Consider the following 11963-nt stretch of genomic DNA (forward strand, 5'->3'; position numbering starts at 1 on the left):
GGGTTCTGGAGGAGGCCGCACACACATGAAAGAGACTAGAAAAGTATTAATTTGGGAATATTGGGGGCCAGGCGGGAGCCCACCTCTAGTGGGAGGACTACCCTTTGCTTGGCCTTGCCATCCCTTTTATTCAGGTTTGGGACACACCCATGGCCCGTAGGCAGGCAATGGCAGTAACAGGCAGACTATCTTATCAGGAAGGATTTACGTGACTATTTGGTGGGGAAGCTGCTTCAGCTCCCACTGTCTCAGACAGGGAGTGGTTGGCTCTGACCTTTCAGAGCTTCAAGGTTGACCAGCCTTCCAAGTTCCTTGTCCACACCTTTCCATTAGTGAGACAATGACCGGTTTCGGGCAGATGCTGGCCCCGGGCCCCTGTCCTGGGCCCAGCAGTGGCGCCGGGGCCCCCGGCACGCGGAGCCGTGGTGCCTGCCGCCCGGGGAGCCTCGTTGGGGGGCTTTGCCTGGGCTGCTCTGCCTGGATCTGGGCATCCTGGGTTGTGGCTGCTGATTCCAGCATGTTGCACCTTTTTTTTTTTTCTTAAATCATAGAACTGAGGTAGAACGTTATTAATCACAAACAGGTTATAGTTAATTTCTTGCCAACTCTTGGTTGCTTCTACTAACAAGTGTGTGTATGCCTGCGGAGATCTTGTTTGGACTCTCTATGAGCAATGCAAACTGGTTGCCTTTTTCCGTGAACCCAACACCGTGTTAACTTCATCAGGTTTGAACCCAATAACTTGTAGACGAGGGTAGTCCAGTTGTCGGAGATCACGTCTCTTAAATGGTGGCTCAGCCAAGGCATCCTCTGTTTCTTGATCTGTCAGAGTAGCATTTGATCCTTTTGTTGAGCGATAATCCTTGAAGGCTCCGTCTGGTTTTCTCTTCCTTGTAGTGGCCTCTTTGAACGAGTCAGGGTCGTCTGCTGGTGAAATCTTGTTATGCCCCGGTAGCCTGAGAACTTTCAAATTCGGAAACTTTTCACTCGAGTATTGTTCCCGAGTTCTTTTTCAGCTGTAAGAAATCCCGCCGCATCCCCAGAATCAGGTTTGAGTAGTATTCTTTCCGACAATCCCTGGTGAATGAGCGCTTTCCTAGTAACACAAGGCGTCATTTCTGCGCAGGACGCAAGCAACCTCAGTTGAGCAACAAGGGCCTGTGCAGTGGGACCAGGAAGATCTTTGTCATCTATGAACAACAGAATATTGAGTACCTTAACCTCCCGTCCCGCAGTGCTCAGCCATACTGCAGCCTCACGGAAGTCCAAAGCAGGGTCCCAGTCAATGATCGGCGGTTGCACCCCTGGAAAGACAGTTGCGTGAAGCGCGTTGAATCTCCTGTTGATTTGAGAATTCGGGTTTTGGTGAGGTCTGCGGACTATGTAATATAGAAATGCAAGTGAGGTCTTTACAATAGTCTTACTTGTCATCTCTTCGATGTCAGTGTTCTCAGGACCCCTCTTAACCATGTCGCCTCTAGAGCCTTTCTTCCCTCCATCGTCGTGGATATACTTCTTCAGCCAATCATCGTCAAGTCGATACAGAAGAGGAAACGTTGAGAGCAAGCAGGTCGTGGCAATGGAACTACTTCCGCCCACTGTCACTTGCTTCGTTTCTGAAACATCCCCGAGGCCACTGCGGCTGCCCTCAGAGCGCGCTCTCGAGGAGGCGAATAGACACGGACCGCACACTGCGTGCCACCTCCGCGTGAGGAGGCATTTTTTGCATCTTTTGCTCGACGTCGTAGGCCGTGGGATTCACCCGTGGTGACGTGTGTACATGTAGCTTGTTCATGTCATGCCTGCGTGGTATCCATGACACGAATGAACCACAGTTTATTTATCCGTTCTACTCCTGATGGGCATTCGGGGTTTCCAGATACCAGTTCCTTCAGGGCGTGGGGCTGGGAGTGGCTTCGTGGGCACGTCCATTAGAGCCAGCTGGACGGGTGGCAGCACTGTTTGTGGGGTTTCGATTGCACGTCCCTGATTCCTGCTGGGGGGGCGCCTTTTCCATTTGGATATTCCCTGTGTGAAGTGGCTCCCACGGCCTTTGCTAATTTCCCTCTAGGCTGTGATCACTGCTCTGTAGGAGGTTTTCCCAAATACATGTTCTGGATGTGAGCCCTTTACCAGTATATGGCTTTAATTCACAGAGAACGGGTTTTGTGAGGGTGGAAATAAGAATCCAGTTTGCTTGTCCCCCGGGGGTAGCCAACTGCCCAGCACCCCACCGCCAGGGCTGTCTTCACACAGACTCGGCTGCCGCCCCTCTCGCATTTCACGGCCTGTGTGTGTGTGTGTAGGGGGGCAGGTAGGGGGGTGTCTGCTTCTGGGGTCTCCTCTCTTCCCATTGGCCTTTGTCTGCCCCTGTCCTGAGCTCACTTGGCCTTCGTTGAACTTGATAACAAATCTGACATCGGAAAAGCAAGTCTTCGCACCGCGTCTTCTTCAAGAAGATGTTCTGGCTCATCTGGGCCCTCCTGGTTCTCCTGTAATTACATCCACCCACCAGGTGGAATGTCTAGGACAGTGGTTCTCAACCTCCCTACGGCCGCGACCCTCTAACACAGTTCCTCATGTTGTGGTGACCCCCAACCATAACATTATTTTCGTTGCTACTTCATAACTGTCATTTTGCTACTCCAGGCTCAGTTTCAAGGCCAATGATGTATTTTCATTGTTACAAATTGAACATAATTAAAGCATAGTGATTAATCACAAAAACAATATGTAATTATATATTGTGAAACATTTATTTCTAATTACAAATAAGTGAAAGTTTGTCTTGAAGCATGGTGTAGCATGGGTAACGGTCTTAATATAACAACAGTAAACTACATTGCTACATGTGTGTTTTCCCACGGTCTTAGGCGACCCCTGTGAAAGGGTCGTTCGACCCCCAAAGGGGTCGCGACCCACAGGTTGAGAAGCGCTGGCCTAGGGGATGGGCTGAGTCATAGACCAGACTGGGGGGAGGGCCGTCACTATAGTATGGTCTTCAATGTGCGACATGCGTGCCCTCTTCATGTCTTGGCTCCCCAGGGCCCTGCAGCTGTTAGCTTCCTCCGTAGCACCTGCATTATCTGGGACTTGTAGGCCCTCACTGCCCGCCGCCCTGTCTTCACTCCTTTGAGTGTCTGAGTCATATTCTGATGGGGTCTGTAGTCACACCCTGTTCTGACAAACGATGCCACCCCTTCTACCCTAAATGCCCTGCGATCGGCTTGTCTGGTAAGACATGGCCGGCATCACCCCGCCTGGGCATAAACTTGGAATTTGTATGAAGTCACTCCCAGGTCCTTCTTGGGCCGCTTCATTCACTCGTGACCGCCAGCATCCTTAACATCCACGCAAAGACGGTCCCCGCGCCCGCCTCCGCCGTGGCTGCGGGGTGGAAACCGGCTGGGCTCACCGAGGACTCACCGCCCGAGGGACCGGCTCCTGGAAACAGGGCTCCGGCACGGAGCTCTCGCTCGGGTCTCGGTGTTAGAGGAAGAGCCCTCTGGCTGACGGGGTCGGGGTCGGAGGCGGAGGCGCCCCTCCTGTGGCCAGGCCTTCCTGCCTAGCCCGCCTGTGGCCAGCGCCCTGTCTGCACGGAGAGGGGACGGCTCCTCCCCTTACCGGGCTGCTTCCTCTTGTTTTTCCTTATCAGCCGGCTCCCCCAGCAAACCCTCCAGAGCCACGCCACCTGCGAGTCGGGGGCCCGCCCGGCGGAGACCCACTCGTGCTCGTCTCCAAAGCCACGTGCTCGTGGGCAGGCGTCTGGCCCTCGTCCCTCTCCCTCCAGATTTCATGTCAGAATCGACGTCTGGGTGTGTAGCGAACAGGCAAAAGGGGTTAAATCCAGGGGGTCCTCTCACTTCTCTCTAAACAAGGAAGACCTGGGCTTAGTTTATAAGCGAGAATCTTGCCCTCTGGGTGACCAGAAACTGAATGTGTGTGAGACCAGCCCGGCCAGGCTTTCTCTTCCGCAGAGAAGCTGAAATCCGCACCATCTGTGAGGGTCACGTGTGGAAGGAGCAGTCGCCATGGGCTTTGCCTCCGCAGCAAAGCGACTGGGGGAGGGAACCCGCTGCCCGGGGTGGGGGGTGGGGGTGGGGGCAGGCGCTGGCAGCAGGAGGGCCTGACTCAGCAGCAGGTTGAAAACTGGAGTTTGCTGCAGCTTTTCCCGCTGACGGCCTTGGTGTGGCACGTGACACCTCACCCAGGACACGGGCCTGGGCCTGCAGCGCCTGCGGACCCAGCGGCAAGTCCCTCAGGAGAGCAAGACCAGAGGGGCTGACAGTTGGCAGGTGGGGAGGCGGGCGGGGGGAAACTGAGGGCAGGAGGGAGCATCTGGAGGAGGGGGCGCCTGCGGTGGGGCCAGGACAAAGCCTGAGAGGGAAGGCCCCCAAATGGCATGTGGGGAAAGGCCCCTGTCCCCCCCCACCCCCACCCCCACCCCCCCAGGCTGGGCAGTCTGCAAACAGCTTGTCTGTTACCAATGAAATGGAGCAAACCCATCAGGGGAAAAGAATCGAGAGCTCAGAAGTAGACCCAAGTACAAAAGGGGATTCATTTGATGAAAAGTGCTTTTAATCTGTGGGGTCAGGTGGATGATTGAACAGATGGTGAGGGGACGGGTGGGGGCATCGACAATAAAAACATGGAGCCACACTCGGACCTGACACGAGGGATCGCAGACAGAGCAGAAACGTAATTGTCAGAACAGTGACAGGAAGTCCTGGGGGAAGCCGTGGGAAACAGTTCGATGGTCGTGGCGTGGGGAGGCCTAAGGATGACAGGGATGGAGGAGGTGTGGGGTGTCTCCTGCCCACACAGGCCAAAGCCAGATGACACACTGAGGGAATATTTGCAACTCCCGGGAAAGCGTCAATCTCTCTACTCTATAAAGAGCTTTAAACAAAAAAGCCACTGGGACCATGGGCTCGAGGGTTTACTGAGCTCCTGACACAGGGAAAGGGGGCAGCTGCCCCCACGTGAAGAGAGAAGTAAAAAGCATTTTCCCATCGGGCAGCCAACGCCAAAGCCCGGGTGGGAGGGCCTCCGCGCACCGCTTCATGGGGCCATAACCCCCCCCCCCCAGACACACACACGCCCACACTGACGGGGACATCTGGCCCTGTTAGAACTGCATCATCAGCCCTGGCCGGTGTGGCTCAGTGGGTAGAGGGTCAGCCTGCGGACTGAAGGGTCCCGGGTTCGATTCCAGTCAAGGGCACGTACCTCGGTTGCAGGCTCCTCCCTGGCCCTGGGCCCCGGGCGTGTGCAGGAGGCAACCAATCAATGTGTCTCCCACATTGATGTTTCTCTCTGTCTCTCCCTCTCCCTTCCACTCTCTCTGAAAATCAATGGAAAAATATCCTCAGGTGAGGATAAAAAACAACACAAAACTGCATCATGACCTTTGACCAAGCAATTCTACTGCTAGGAACCTGTCCTCCAGGTATACCCCCCCCCACCCCCCACCCCCGCTGCATGCATGCGTGGAACTCCGCGTGGCTGCTTTACGCCTGAAGGCTGGAGACGGACTCAGGTTCATGCGGGCTGGGTAAACGGGACCGCGGCCACTCCTAGTGAGGGGATAGTGGAGACTCTTCAGGCGCTGAGGCCGACCGACTTTCAAGTAAAAAGCAAAATGCAGAACTCACAGGGAATGTGCTACGATTGGGTGTGAAGCGGGGTGCACATATTTGCATAGAATGCCTCTAGGTGTTGAGAGAGGGCTCCCCAGGAGGGAGGAGGCAGGAAGGGACCCTCAGAATGCTTTGAATAACCTCATGGGACACGGCCTTGGGGGCCAGGGGATGGGACCGCTCCTTTGTAATTTTTGGATTCAGAGCCCTGTCTGGATGTTTTAGGGTCTAGACCCAGGAGAATACAGAGTCCAGACCCTCCTGGCCCCAGATTGGGGCCCAGGCTCTAGCAGTGGGGGGACAGAGCCAGTTTCTGAAAACCGGCCGTTTTTGTCTCTTTTACGAGGGCTTCAAACACAGGAAGGAGGCCTCGTGCTCACGCAGCCCGGAGGGAAATGCGGGCAAGTGGCGCTGGGTCTGCGTTACGTCCCTTCACACACACCGCACGCCCACCCGGTTCTAGAACGCTCACTGGGAGACTCGGAGGGCAGCTGAGGGCTTCACAGAAACACAGTGTGGGGGCAACACCGAGTCGACCCGGGAGGCCAGGAGTCAAGGACGAAGACGTGGGCAGCCCAGAAATACTAGAAACTTCCGCTCCTGGGATGGGCTGGCCTCCCCAGGGCATGGAGGGCCGCCCTGCACTGCATCTGTGCTTTAGGGGCAGTGGGGGGTGGGGTGGGGGGAGCTGGCCCTCGGCCGGCCCGGCAGCTCCTTGGAGGGACCAGGCCCATAGTGAGGGTTTCCGCTGCAAACCCACCAGGACCCTGTACCCGCCTCGGCCTCCTCCCTCCTCCCTCCTCCCTCCTCCAGCTCCTCCCCCTGCGGGCGGAGCCAGCCCCCAACACCCCACCCCCCCCCTCCCCGCCCAGGAGGGGTTTCACAATTTATCAAGACCTGAGCACAGGCACCGCCCTCCTGGTCCTGCCCGCTTCCCTGCTCTGAGACTGGGAATGTCCTGTCATGGGAATGTCCTGTCATGGGAATGTCCTGTCATGCTCCACGGGCGAGGCAGCAAGTAGGAGGGACATCGGGTGAATACCTTCATTTCACAGATGGGGGAAACTGAGGCCCGAGAGGGGGCGGAGCAGGAGACTGAGGGGAGCTGGGTGGATGGAGGGGTCTCTGCGGAGGCCCAGGGCGAGCCTGGGCGGCCTCCTGCCATCGCCCCCAGGATGCTAAGGGGCACAGGGAGGGGAAGCGGCTCACAAGGCCGAGGCAGAAGCTGGGGGCATTGATGCCATGTACGGGGTGGCCCCAGGAAGGGGTCCCCAGGACAGCGTGGCACTTGTGGGCAGATGGGGGACACGCAGAAGGCACAGGCCCGCAGGGCGAGGAGCAAGGCTGCCAGGGCGGCACAGTGGCTGTGAGGGCTGTCGTGTCCCTGGGGGTCTTTGTCAGCAGATGACACGGTCCCACGAGAGCGAGGGAGGCGGGCAGCTGTGCCCGGCCCTCCGCTGCCCCCCACCTGACCTTGTGGTGTTTGGAAGTGAGTTTCTGCTTCTGTCCTGAAGGTGGGCCCACCCCCTGGGCCCTGGGGCAGCCGCTGGGGTGGAGGGCAGGCTGCTAGGTGAGCAGGGGAGCCCATGCTTCGGAGGAAACGGGGCTGGCCCGGGGGTGAGTGGGGTGCAGGCAGGACCATGGTGGGCGGGGCCAAGGCTGTGGGTGCCTTCTTCCTTTCCAAGGAGCCACGGACTCGCAGATACCGGGCTGGCTAGAGCCTGGCGTTGCCAGGTTCGTGGCGGGCGGGGACCAAGCTCCACTCCAGACTCCTGCCTTTAGCACAGCGGGCCCCAGCCTGCCCTCACTGCCACCTTGGCCCCCAGGGACCCCGACTTTAGCTGGAGAGACACCCGTTGCGCCTGTGTGCCCACAGGCACAGGCCCTGGCTGGGAGAGTGGGGGTGAATGCATAGCCAGGCTCTGGGGCAGCCTGCCCAGCACGGCCACACCCAGGGACCCCAGGGTCAGTGCCCTCATCTGTGAAAGGAGGGGGTTGGACTAGATATGCAGAGACCCGCACCCCGCGTGACCACCACAGGTGACGCAGGCTGAGCTGGAGCTCAGGGCGGTGCAGCGGGCAGAGCAGAGGAACCTGGTCCTGTTAGGAGCTGGGGGCTGAGCGGGCCCACGCTCCCCACCCCAAGGACAGACAGACAGACAGACGTGAGGCTCCCACGGCCTTCTGTGGAGGACAGAATGAGTGAGGGGAGCGGAGAGCCCGCACAGGCCTGTGTGGAAGAGGAGCCAGCCCCACAGATGGCTCACACCCTTCTGGACTCGGAGCTGATGCTCCCTTCTCACCGCTTTTCTGGAAGTAAACCCTTCCCACCTGGGGCTGAGTGAGGTGGCCCCCGCCAGAACCGCACTGAGAAGCAGCAATCCGAGGGCGGATCCAGGTGGAAAGGGCCACCGACTGGGCTCCGCAGCCCTGGGCCTGGGCTGGCCCCGGGGGCCTCCTGCTCCTGCCCTCGGGACGCAGGCGGTGTCGCCAGGAGCAGGGGCAGCCCTCCCCGCTCCTGTGGCTCAGAGGCAGGCCCTTTTCCCTAGAGCTCCTTGGCTTCCCAAAGCAAATTCACCTAAATTCCGAGGAATTTTAAAATGTCTTCCGTCTAGGAGGTTCTTGCCTAGAGGCTGAGGGAGAGCGGCGAGCCCCCAGCCTCAAGGGCTCAGGCCACAGGGGTCGGAGGTGGGGCCCCACCTCTGCCAAGTCCCCAGGAATGGTGTTCCTTCAGCGGCCGGAGGAGCCCCCTCTGTGCGAGAGGCACCATCAGGTCTCCCACGGGGCAGGCAGTAAAGGGGGAGCTGGCCCCCGCCCACTAGCGCCATTGCCAGTGCCAGTGGCTGGGCCTTGCTTGGCATCTGCTGCCAGGGTACATGGAGGCTCTCACACTGCCGGGTGCGAGGCATTCTGGCCCAAGGCAACTGGCCTGGGCAAGCAGCATGCCCGCGGGAAGGATGAACACAGGGCAGCCAAGGCCCCCGGGGTCCAGGCCCTGAAATTGCCCACTGTGCCCCATTCCACCCCCACACGGAGGTGATCTTGGGCCAGGAAAGCCCAGTCACATTGGGCCTCGATAGCGATTCCGTTTCAGGACAACGGGACTGTCCAGGTCAAGAAGCGGGGCACCACCCAGCAGAGAAGGACCTGGGGGAGGGAAAGGCCTTCTCCCCGGGTATCCTTTGCTCATCTGGAAGATGTAAAGTGGGCCCTGCCCCTCTTCCCGCCCAGCCCCAGCCCACGTGGTGCACCCCCCCCTGCAGGCAGGAACGGAACTGACTCCAAGAGAGTGGCTCCCATTCAAGTTTGATTTCTGGGTCTGTGGACCCAGGCAGGATGCCAACCAAGACTGGCCTCCTGCTAGGCAAGCAGGGCGGAAGGCTGGTCAAAAGGCACCCGGCGGCGATCCTGAGGGGGCACCTCTCTGAGCCTTGGTTCCGCGTCACCGCCCCCCCGCCCAGAACCAATGTCTCCACAGCCAAGGAAGTCGAGGCAGCCGTGGTTTCCGAACCGTTTATTTCTCCCGACCGGGAGGTGGGGGTCGCTGGGAGCGAGAACATGCTGCCGGCGGGGTCTGGGGCTGATGGGTTGGGGCGGCGGGCCCTCAGGCGAAGGTGGAGCCGTTCCAGCCCACGTTGGCCGCGTTCATGTCGTAGTAGTTGATGTAGATCCTGCGGGGTGAGCGGAGGGGGTGGAAGAAGCCGTGCTGAGCGGGCTGCGCGTTCGCGGGCCCGGAGCTGCGCGCCCGGCGCCCCCCGCCCCCGGGGCCCCCCTCGCCCGCACCTGTCCGGGCTGATGCGCAGGCGCTCGGCCAGGAGGCCGCACAGCAGCTTGCTGTAGGAGCGGTTCTGCGGGCCGCCGATCTTGCCGATGCTGTGCAGGCTGCAGAGCGCGCAGGGCTCACTGGAGCCGCCGAAAGCCATGAGCTGGTCCGGCACCACGTGCACCGCGATGTACTGCGGGGGAGGGCGCGGTCAGAGAACCCGAGCGACTTGGCCAGTCCCGGGGGTACCGCCGTCCCTTTCCCGCCCGGAGTGGCCTCCCCCGCCCCAGCCCGGGCCCATCGCGGCCGGCGGGAACCCCCTCTTCCTGTCCCCTCCCCACAAACCTGGGCCGGCTTGCCCGTGGCCTGCGCCAGCTGCTGGGTGAGCTCGGAGAGGAGCCCGTCCGGCACCGAGGCGCGGGGCACGTTGGTGTTCACCACGAACATCGGCATGATCGCGGCAGGCGGCGAGCACCGGACACAGGAACTAACGCGCGCGGCTGAACCTGAGCTACGTGACTGCGCCCGGTTCCGCCCCAGTGCGCCTGCGGCCCCGCCCCTGACGTCGCCGAGACGGAGGCCCCGCCCCAGTGCGGCTGAGGCCCAGCCCCTGACGTCGCCGAGACGGAGGCCCCGCCCCAGTGCGGCTGAGGCCCCGCCCCTGACGTCGCCGAGACGGAGGCCCCGCCCTGTGAGTCCGCGGCTCCTGCGGGACCGGTGAGGTCGCTGGGGTCGGGCCGCCTGCGGGTTTCCGAGCTGGTCCCCGCTCGTCCTGCTGCGGAGACCCCTGGCTGCGCTTACCTCCGCGCAGCCCCCGAAACCTGCCTGCCCCCCAGTCACTGGCGTTCGGGAGCTGGGGAGAGCGCAGCTAATGGAGAGATGGCCCTGTTCTCCAGGGGCGCAGAGCCGGCCCAGCAGAGAAGTCCCACCTCCTTCCCTCGCACGCATTGAGTCCGTGTGTGGCCGAGTCTCCGGCCACAAGCCCCCAGGGACCACAGTCCTGAGTGTGAGAGAGTGCGCTGGTCATCGCTGCAGGGGTTGGAGGGCCGCCCCGGGTCCCCACCGGTGCCACCTCCTTGGGGTGGGCGAGGATGCTGGCAGGTGCCCAGGGGAGGAGCAGGGAGCAGGAGGCGGGGCCCAGACACAGCTCCTGGGGTGAAAGGCAGTCAGCAACCAGACCTGGGGCCCACCCCCAAACTTCAGGCCACTTCTCTGCAGGTCTGGGCACTAGGGCTCCTCAGGGGAGCCCCAACCCAGGCAGGCCTCTGGGGTGCCTCTCAGAGAGCCTGCAGCCAGCGCAGCCCAGCACACACTCAGTGCCGGCTGAATAAATGAATGGGTGAATGAAGATCGCCATGAGACGCAGGAAGAGGACAGCAGCTGAAGTGGGGCCCTGGCCACGCGGAAACCCAGGGGCCAGCCTGCAAGCCCTGTGGCCACCCACTCCCACTCGGAGGGCCCCGTCAGGGTGCGGTGCTGGGAGCGGATCTCAGGTGCTAGAGGGAGCATGTTGTGTTTGGCCAAGTCCTCAGAACTCTCCAGGAAGGTCCTGTCCTTGGTCTCTGGGAGATGAACCAGGTTCATCAGGCGCAGCAAAAACTGGCTGTGACGGTAGCCATTGGTGCTCGGATGGTGCGCTCTGTGCCAGGTCTCCAGCCCAGGGCGTCCTTCTCGGCCCCAGCAACCAACTCAGCACTGCTCGCTCTATGTCCAAATCAAGTGCTCGGCTCTTCTCCACTCCTAATTGCCTGCCAGTGGAATGTATCTCCTTCCCTGCCCTGTATCCTCACTTCTCTGCACCCACCTCGCCACCACCGCCACGCTGGCTGCATTGCCTTCGGCAGGGCCCGAGCAGGAGGTCTGGCCTTGCCCAGTGACATGTGAACAGGAGTGACATGAGTGACTCAAGTCCAAGGCCAGCACCCAGCGTGGTGCTCGCTGAAGTAGTGGAGGTGGGTGGCAGGGTGAAGTCCCTGAAGGTGAGCCCCAGCCATGTGCAGGTTGTTACTGAGAACAGGGGACCCTCCCCTGATCAGGACAGCCTCTGAGCCACTTGCCATCAGCTCCCCCAACTTGTTCCCAAGGAGGTGATCTGATTCCTAGTTCCCCCTTTTACTAGCTTGGATACTTGGCTGACCACTCTGAGCCTCAATTTCCCCACCTGTAATTTGGGGATGCCAGTAATTCCTACCTCACAGAGGGTGTGGTGGTCTAAATACGGGTGATGGTCTTCTCTGACATTAGAGGCAGCACCGTCACAATGCCCTGGTGACCTCCCCTCCCCACGGCTTGCGTCACCCTCTCTCTCGTTCTCTGGTCTTGTGCACTGACCTTCCATGCCACGCTCCTGGCTCCTGGCTCCTGGCGTGGGCCTTGGTCCATTCCTGGGGAAAGGCCCCTACGCTTCTGGCTCTGGCAGGTCCTGTGACGGCCCAGCACCTGTCCTGTCCTTCGAGGCCATCACCATATTTCTATTGGTGAGTTACTCTTCCTTTCTAGGCGGCAAGCTCCATGAGAGTGGAGACTTTAGCCACTGCCGCCTGCCTCCTTCCTGACGCTGT

At 60.3% G+C, this 11963-nt stretch overlaps 1 protein-coding gene across 1 annotated transcript; it reads right to left on the bottom strand.

Annotated features, from left to right (window-relative positions):
* Positions 1–9127: 9127 nt before the first annotated feature.
* Positions 9128–11963, bottom strand: MIF (macrophage migration inhibitory factor). The gene is made up of 3 exons (XM_080650043.1): positions 9748–11963; positions 9423–9595; positions 9128–9310 (listed from the first exon to the last, which is right to left on the bottom strand). Exons 1-3 carry the CDS (start codon positions 10348–10350, stop codon positions 9244–9246), a joined length of 843 nt encoding a protein of 280 aa, XP_080506169.1. The 5' UTR covers positions 10351–11963; the 3' UTR covers positions 9128–9243.

Source organism: Plecotus auritus (genome assembly GCF_963455305.1).
Source record: "Plecotus auritus genome assembly, chromosome: 13".
In the NCBI taxonomy this organism is placed as follows: domain Eukaryota; kingdom Metazoa; phylum Chordata; class Mammalia; order Chiroptera; family Vespertilionidae; genus Plecotus; species Plecotus auritus.

Excerpts from the sequence above, each read along its gene's own strand:
- MIF (XM_080650043.1), bottom strand. The coding sequence starts at position 10,350 with ATGCGTGCGAGGGAAGGAGGTGGGACTTCTCTGCTGGGCCGGCTCTGC. Across the intron at positions 9,596-9,747 it reads CCACGGGCAAGCCGGCCCAG|TACATCGCGGTGCACGTGGT; the intron begins GTTTGTGGGGAG and ends CCTCCCCCGCAG. Across the intron at positions 9,311-9,422 it reads CTGCGCATCAGCCCGGACAG|GATCTACATCAACTACTACG; the intron begins GTGCGGGCGAGG and ends CTCACCCCGCAG.